At 38.1% G+C, this 8,731-nt stretch overlaps 1 protein-coding gene across 1 annotated transcript; it reads right to left on the bottom strand.

Annotated features, from left to right (window-relative positions):
* Positions 1–476: 476 nt before the first annotated feature.
* LOC145345607 (interleukin-20 receptor subunit alpha-like) lies at positions 477–7,848 on the bottom strand. The gene is made up of 6 exons (XM_080193439.1): positions 7,767–7,848; positions 3,370–3,493; positions 3,041–3,216; positions 1,808–1,980; positions 1,561–1,720; positions 477–1,459 (listed from the first exon to the last, which is right to left on the bottom strand). The coding sequence occupies exons 1-6, from the start codon at positions 7,831–7,833 to the stop codon at positions 780–782; spliced, it is 1,380 nt and encodes a 459-aa protein (XP_080049565.1). The 5' UTR covers positions 7,834–7,848; the 3' UTR covers positions 477–779.
* Between the last annotated feature and the right edge of the window lie 883 nt (positions 7,849–8,731).

Raw genomic sequence — 8,731 nt, 5'->3', positions numbered from 1 at the left:
AAAAAAATTGCTGACAACCAATGTAAAATAATCAATCTAGTTTGCAATGTGATTCACTGATGTTTGTTTGAGGCTACATGTATTCATATGGAGGCAAAAGGAACATTCCCAGGCATTGCACCTTTCTCTAAATGAACAAATGCGTGGGAGACAGTAGTTTCCTAGTGCATCCTCCATTGAAGTACTCAACCAGAATTTAATTGCTAACCAATCAGCACTCTTTTCTCTTGTAGTATAACTTGTTGCTTCCTTTGAAATTTGGCATTCTTTTACCTGTCCTGATGAGTGCAAGATGAAAAGTTTCGACGATATGTCTCTTTTTTTCAACAATTCTAGGGTAAATAAGTTGGAATATTAATTCAAAATAAGCCAAGGAAGGAGACCTGAAGACACACATTTAGCTTAATTGAAAGCAATTTTAAAAATGTTTAAACAACTTTTGTTAGATATATCAATCCTAACGTGGTCTACCAGTGGTGCTGCCCATACAGATATTAAGGCCATGCAAAATGAGGTTACATAGTAGAGCAGGAGGGCTGGAGAAGAAGGGAGCATTTTGTGTTGAAGAATTTTCTTGACCTTTCTTAAAATCAATTGTAACTAGTTACAATCTTTCTGCTGAAGTATTGCTGTTATTACAAAATTATACTTTGTTGAGTTTTGTTTGAAATTTTAACCTGTTTTCTTTGACATCTCTGACCTTACACCTTTAAGCTGCTTACTCTGGTTCAGGTAAATTTGATTCAATACCATGTTAAAATGTTGCATCCAGAAATGTTTTAAATCATATCCATTTGTTGGACAACCAGCCCCCACTTCCTCAGAATTGGATCTTCGCAGGAGTGCTGGTTGATATAGTCTGGATATCTGGTTACTGAGAGCTGTGTTGGTTCATGAAAAGATCCTGCTTCCAGCTTTTGCAATTCTTTGCTTTGGCAGGATCGTTGACATTGGCAACAGTCCACTGACATCCATTGTAGTCTGATGTCCTCTTCTTGGTGGTCTACAGATAACAAGGATTCAGGATCTGCCATCATCCGTGCATAGTTGGAACAAATAAACTTAGGCTGCTCAAGGTACTGACGGAACATAATGGCATCTGGGTGCATAGACTGGTTATCACAGTCTCCGGGTCTAAATCTATATGAAGATGCAATGTTAACGTATTCCGTAAAACCTGCATGTCCTACATATCTGTCTTGTAAGAGTGAAGCATTTGGATATCTTAAGAGCTCTGTGAACTCCCATTTGTTAATATGTGTTTGTTCAATAATTTGAGGTGAAAATGCAGCGCTGACTTGCTCTTTTCTATTCCAGGTTGTCAACATTGCAGGTAAATGAGGTTTAGGGGCTGAGATGTACTTGTATTTAAAGTACAAATAAATGGAGAGAGCAACCAGCATTAATGTCCCACACACTGAGAAGATAGTCATTGGTTCAATTATTCTAGTACTTGGTCCTGTGGGTCAAAACACAGTTAAATTAAAACATTGAGTTAATAGACATTGAATATCATGGGAGTATCTGTAATAGAGCAGTGAAACATACTGTGTTACTCACCTGGCAGTGTGTCACACTGCTGCTTACTTGGTTTACCAATCTTACTGTAGAATGGAATCCTTGCTTGAGCAGAAACACAGTACGTTGCCCCAGGACTTAAGCGCTGGATTTCAAATGTTTTGTTTTTTGTAATGTAAGTCCACTGGCCTTCCAAACCAATCTGCTGGTTAGGTGAATAATTAATGAAAAATAACCCAACTATGCATGCTATGAATGGGACAGAGGATAAAACAGGACAGACACTTACCTGATCCTGTGCTTTTATTTGCACTGTTATATAATATTTTACTTCAGGATATATATCTTCCACAGATTGCAGGCTGCCATTTTGCCTTTTTAACATTGTGTGCGGAGCAGTCACTTCAACTAAGACTGACTTTCCAAAGGAAATGACCTCTATTTTTGGAGGCCCAATAAGCGCTGCATGAAAAATAAAGAATGATCCCATCGTCAAAAGACTGGTTAGTACTGTGGATTAGCCAGTGTTAATATTACAAACTTCAAAAATGCTTCCATTTAATCTTCAATTAATGTTTGATTATATTGAATGTCAAATAATATTTTGGTCCAGATGTAGCTCTTAATAAAATGCCTCTTCATCTGTTATATGACACCAAATTACACATACAAATGCTTGGCTGAGAATACTCATTCAGGCAGGTTGTTTTATCACAGTGCATTGAAACTTTGGGGGAAGTTGGGTTTGATGGATGGTAACCATACTCAGCCATAAGGTTAAATAGGGTGAGACAATCAATAGCACAGATGATACAGTGGTTAGCACTGTTGTTTCACAGCACCAGGTATCCGGGTTTTATTCCAGCCTTGGGTAACTGTCTGTGTGGAATTTGTACATTCTCCTCGTATCTGCATGGGTTCCCACCCACAGCTAAAAGATGTTCAGGTTAGGTGGATTGGCCATAATAAATTGTCCCTTTGTGTTCCAGAATGTGTAATTTTTGTGGGATTAGTGGGGTAAATATTTGGGGATATGGGAAAGGGCCTGGGTGGAATCCTTTGTCAGAGAGTCGCTGCCGACATGATGAGCCGAATGGCTTCCTTCTTCACTGTAGGGATTCTATGACTGTATGGCATGCTGACCACTCCAATACTCACTAGACAACCAAGTTGAAAATTTGCTCCTTCTGTTTTTAATCAAGGTTTGTAAAAGGTTATTTTAAGTCTTGGCGACGTACACAACATCAAAGTTCATTAATAGCATGATGCACAAAAGTAACACTGGGAAATGGAAGGTACCTTCTGACAGCAATGCCCCTACCAACCTGAGTACTGCAGTTACATGGAAAAGCCAGAGGAGGAAATTCTGTCTGAATGCATGGTATAGAGTTGAGTAATATGACAAAGAATTCTCATCAGTATCACTCTCCATTCATATTTTACTGGCCATTGCATCAAAGAATGGCACTGGGATGAAATATTAAATTATATTTAACTTTACGTTTGTGAGAAACATACTCACTGTCTGTTATTGGACAAAATGTCTCACTCAGTGTCCAGTTTGAGAATCCGTTAAATGAATATGATCTCACTCTTGCAGAAAACATTTCTGGAATTGGATTTGTCTCTCGTGTGAGGTCACAGAAAGTTTCCTTGATGCCCCAACATTCTGTTTTGTTTGACCATTGCTCTCCATGTCTGTAATAGAAGTTTCAATATCTATTGTTCCTTCATCGTTTGCAACGTTCATAATTGTACTGAAAATCATTCAAACAAAGATAATTAAAGCTATAATTAATAGTTGTAACTCTCCATCATAAGATTTTTTAACAATCTCACTGAAACACGTACCGTTGATGTTGCACGAAGTAGACAGTGGAGTTGTTTGCCCCATTTCTTGGTTTCCAGTGAAGAACACTTTGGAAGTTCTGGGAGATGAATTTCACATCTCGTGGTTTTTTTGGTTCTTTCAAAGCTAAAATGAAGAAAGAGAGTTTACAAACTCTACCCAGGCCCAATGGATTTAAACACAACTAAATTAATAATGAGTTGATGCAAGTTGAGTATCTATAAGAAGTCGCACAACACCGGGTTAAATTCAACAGGTGAGTGGGATGTAAGGAGCTGTGCTCTGAAAGCTCTTGATTCCAAATAAAGCTGATGGACTTTAACCTGGTGTTGTGAGACTTCTTGCTGTTCCCATCCCAGCCCAACACTGGCATCTCCACATCATGGAAGTATCTGTGGTAGAATAGTGAAATATACAGTGCAGCTCATCCTTCAAGGTGAAAAGAAGAAGGAGAGTTTACTAGTTTATCCTGTGTATCAACACCAACATTTATGGAATACAATTTTTCAATTCTGTAGAAGAATCAAATGTTGCTGTCTTCACAGATTCTGCCAGACCTGTTGAGTATTCTAGCGATTCTTGTTTTTATTCATAATGTTTCAGTTCTTTTCTTTCACGTGGTCAACATTGGTCTAGGATAAATAAATGGAGAGCTGGACTTATGTTATTATAAAAGGTAGAACAACTTTACTTCGTTCAGTTTAACCTAATGATGATAATACTTGAAAGTTTTAATTACAACAAATATAAGGAAATGCCACATTTTGAATCTCAAAAAAAAACTCCAGCCCTATGCGAAAGAAAATCTTACAATAAAAGGCATGGCTAGTATGTTTGGTGTGTACTGTTCCTGTGTGTCTTGTGTCAGCATGATTGTGACTACTTCAAAAATAGCAAATAAAAGAAATGACAGATTTCAGAAAAATACAGCTTCCTATAATTTGGCTGTTCACATATTCACCAATGCTTTTCATTGTAAATATTTTACCAGAATTGAAATGGAAAAATAGCAAGCAATATGGATGTTGTTTTTCAATATCTTTATATATTATCATGCACCAAGTGTGAGATTCTGAACAAAAATGTCACACATTTAACTGTTGTCCAAAATATAACATAATTTCTTTATTAAATATATAAAATATGCTGCCCATTTTTAATGATGTGTTATAAACTTGAATGTATGCAGCAAGACGTATGTGTGCATTTCCACAATTAGAAAGTATTTTCGGGAATCCAAAATAAATTCTATTTTTCCTCCAAAAAGCTACAGTTTTGGTGGTATGGACTTTAATGCATTAATGCACCTTAATTCTATCTCTTGGCTATACTGGGGCCCAGTCTGCTCTTTCGAGTGGGTGCAAAATATCCCTGGGGCACAGCGGTTAACACTGCTGCTTCACAGCACCAGGGTCCTGGGTTCAATTCCTGGCTTGGGTCACTGTCTATGTGGAGTCTGCACATTCTCCCAGTGTTTGTGTGGGTTTCTTCTGAATGCTGGTTAGGTGCGTTGGCCATGCTAAATTCTCCCTCAGTGTACCCGAACAGGCGTCAGAGTGTGGCGATTAGGGGATTTTCACAGTAACTTCATTGTAGTGTTAATGTGAGTCTACTTGTGACACTAATTTTAAAATTTAAAGATAATCAGATGAGTTCTTGCCAGTAACCTGGCTAATATTTATCACTTGACCAGCATCATTATAAGAAAAACAATTATTTCTGGGTCCTTGCTGTAATTAAGTTAGCTGCCGCATTTTCTACAACAAACCATTGACAATTTTTTTTAAAAAACTGTTGAGTTGGCCTTGAAACACACTCGACAGTCCTGAGACAGTGAAATGCATTCTATGAATGCAAATGTTTCTTTTTATTTCACTGATATTAAAGCACTGTAAATCCAGAATCAGGACTTTAGGTCAGATTCCATCATGGAGAAGTGCTTCTCTTTACTCTGAACGTCAGATTTAATTCTTACTCCAGCTTCCATTACAACCTCCAGCTTAAGCTGCTTCACACAGATGTTTTCTATTCAGCAGCGACTTTATTCTGTGATAATCCTGATTTAGTCTAACATGAAATAGCCTGCACCTTCTTACAGAGAAATAATTTTTACATGCTCTTTTAAAAGATATATCTTTATGAATATGTTTATCACAATGTTTATGTCTTTATTTGTTAATTCAGGCCTGTTCCATTCAACATAAAATGGCCTGAATCCTCCAATTTTCATTGGAATATTGCTCTAATTAACTCCCCATTATCACCCGACACTGTTTTGCATTTCTTGTCGGGTCCAAGCTCAGTTTTCACAGAAATGTGGAGCAGAGTTGTGTGGGGGAGACATAACACACCTTTTTTACAGCTAAATTACAAGCGAAATACTCTAGCTGCTGGAATCTGAAATAAAAACAGAAAATGCTGGAAAACCTCAGCAAGTCTGACAGCATCTGTGGAGAGAGAATGGAGCCAATGTTTCGAGTCTGGGTGACCCTTTGTTAGAGCTAAGGGCAAAGAATATCAGGAAAGATATTCTGAGGGTTGGGGGTGTTATCAGACAACAAATTTTATGAAATTAGGCACACAAAATGGAAGCAAACTAAAGTTATCCTTAGAGCCCTCCACTAAAATCACAAAGTAACAGACACTGATCAGTAGGCAAGAGCATAATTTAAAATGCAAATGAGGGCTAGCACATAAGGGAAATTGGACAGGATGGCACCTACAGGAGCTAAATTAAAGAACACATCCCCACCCCATCGAAATCAGCACTTCTAAACCAGTCAAACAACCCATGGAGACACCTAAAATTAACACAGTTAAGGAAGCATCCCTGGCTCTTCAAGCCTCTTGAGATCAATAACACACCTATTGTTCAAACCCCAGAGATTCTAGACCATTGATAACCAACCAGACAAAAACGATTAACACACATTTAAAACAATTGCTCCAACATTCGAAAACATCAAAACAGGATGGCTGAAGTCAAATACTGTAAATAAAGGATTAGCATTTGAAACGCGAAGTTCAGGTATAACTGTAGCCCTTTGTAGGGGAGTCTTTAGAGCACTTTCGGGACAGTCTGATTGTATGTCCTGACTGTGCTTCTCCGTTGACGTAAAGAAAATAAAGCTGCGCCGTTATTGAACTTCATCCTGAGTCCGTAGTGGTCGTTTCGCCCACTCGCGCTAACAGGGGGTATTATAATAGGACAAAAGGAATCTAGCAGCGCAGGTGTTGAAGTGGCAAGCGACAGGAAGGTCTGGGTCCTGCTTGTGGATGGACCAAAGGTGTTCAGCAAAGTGGTGTTCAGTATGTTTGTCTCTCTGAGGTACAGTAGACTGGATCAGGCGTATTGTTGGGAACTTTCTGACCATTCATGGCAGCAGGTTTCACGGTAGCAAGGCATGGGTTCAATGGAAAACCTCACTGACAACAGCGAGATCAGATGATCCTAGCACTGGCCAATGGCGGGCCACCTCCCACTGCTACGAAACACATGGCGAGTTGCACAGTAAATCCCGCCATTTTAAGTAAGTATCTGAGAAAGATATTCAGACAACTTTTCATGTGAGTTTATAGAAAAACACATTAATTAGCCACCCTCAAATAAACAATATATCTTAATTAATCACCATTCATTAGTATCCTCAAAACCAAACTAAAATTTCTGAGTTTGTCGAACTAAAATTTCTATAAACTTTAATAATATATTTGTCTTACATTTTGTACCACACAAAATCCATCGCTGCATTATTAAAAGAGTCCCTCTGAATTTTAAACATTTGGAAGCTAAATCTAACCACTTTGAGCTTTAATTTGGGTTCTTACTTTTTATTTATTTTTATTACTGTCACAAGTAGGCTTCTATTAACACTGCAATGATGTTATTGTGAAAATCCCCCAGTCGCCACACTCTGGCAGCTGTTCGGGTATACTGAAAGAGAATTTAGCACGGCCAATAGACCTAACCAGCATGTTGTTTGGACTGTGGGAGGAAACTGCAGCACCCATGCAGACACAGGGAGAATGTGCAACTCCACACAGACAGTGACTCAAGATGGGAATTGAACCCAGGTCCCTGGTGCGGTGAGGCAGCAGGCTGATATATCTGAAACTGAGTAATTGTTATCTTGGATATTGAGATTGATTGCTATACTAATCCAATGTATCTACACAACTACTTGCTGGCATTTTCAAACCTGAATAATCATGAACTGGTTATTAATTCAAATATTCAAATGGGAGAACTGAGTTTAAACAGCAGGAGAAAAATGAAACCAATATTGTCAAAAGGACAGCAAGGTTTGATACAAGAGATAAACAAAATAGAACTTGAATATCTAATCTATATACATAAAAAGCTCCAGATATCTTAAAAATATTATGAAGGATTACTTACCTTCAGCGTTAAGTAGGACCAACATTAGTAAGAGCCAAAAAATCATGTACCGCTCTTTTACTGACATCTTTGCATTCTGGAACAGACACTGTAACCATCTGGTTGAAAATAAAAGAGGGCCACCTTTCAAAACAAAAAAAAGGAAGTAACCAGCCACTGTTCGTGAAATATCTGAATTCTTCCTTTTTTATATTGTTATTAGATGCAACACAGGGAATTAAAACACAATGTGCTTCTACTAAATATTTCACTCGTTTCCCATGCAATTATTTACCAGGAATATGCACAACAGAGAAACAGGTTTGAAGCAAACTGCAGGACAATAAGACATGAATTTGGTCACGTACTGTTTCAACAACAGACGGTATAGGAAGCTAGGATAGTTAGAGAAAGTATCACTTGTTTTCTTACATTGGCTCTATCAGTAGACTGATGATAAGAAAATTGTCCTGTTAGCCAAAAGCAAAGTGCTGAAGATGCTAGATATCGGTAATATGAATAGAAAATGTTAGCACACATAACACATGTGGAGGAACAAAAAGGGTTGACGTAGGGAACCTAAAAAAAAATAAACTGGTTGGTTCAAATGAGAAATTTAAGACTTAAAAAAAACTGAATCTCAAGCCAAACCTGCCTCCAGTGCCCCCACTTGATGTTTAAATGAGTTAAACTACTTCAAGGTTTGCTAAAGTTTGTAATGAGGCTGCCAGTCTCATTGTTGTTGTAGAATGTACTAGGCCAAGATTCTAGCAAGGGAAGAGCTGTGGCATATCTGGGTATCTGCTTAGAAACTAGTTTACATATGTGCATAGAGTTACCGGGAAGGCAGATCTCCCTTCAGGACTACAATTAAATTACTAACTGGGGAGCAGACTCCATACATATCCCCACGCTCAATGATGGAGGAGCCCAGCTTTTCAGTGTGAAAGGTTGAGAAATTTGCCACAATCTTCAGCTAAAAATGC

The sequence above is a fragment of the Carcharhinus amblyrhynchos genome, chromosome 7 (genome assembly GCF_965287045.1).
Source record: "Carcharhinus amblyrhynchos chromosome 7, sCarAmb.v2.hapA, whole genome shotgun sequence".
Taxonomy (NCBI): Eukaryota; Metazoa; Chordata; class Chondrichthyes; order Carcharhiniformes; family Carcharhinidae; genus Carcharhinus; species Carcharhinus amblyrhynchos.
Note: the sequence above shows the minus strand (reverse complement) of the source record. Positions and strands in the feature narration are given on the sequence as shown.

Bases quoted from the DNA above. Each gene is read 5' to 3' on its own strand.
- LOC145345607 (XM_080193439.1), bottom strand. From the start codon at position 7,833: ATGTCAGTAAAAGAGCGGTACATGATTTTTTGGCTCTTACTAATGTTG. The intron at 3,494-7,766 runs GTAAGTAATCCT...TCTTCATTTTAG, and splicing joins GGTCCTACTTAACGCTGAAG to CTTTGAAAGAACCAAAAAAA. The intron at 1,981-3,040 runs GTGAGTATGTTT...TTTTTCATGCAG, and splicing joins ATTTTGTCCAATAACAGACA to CGCTTATTGGGCCTCCAAAA.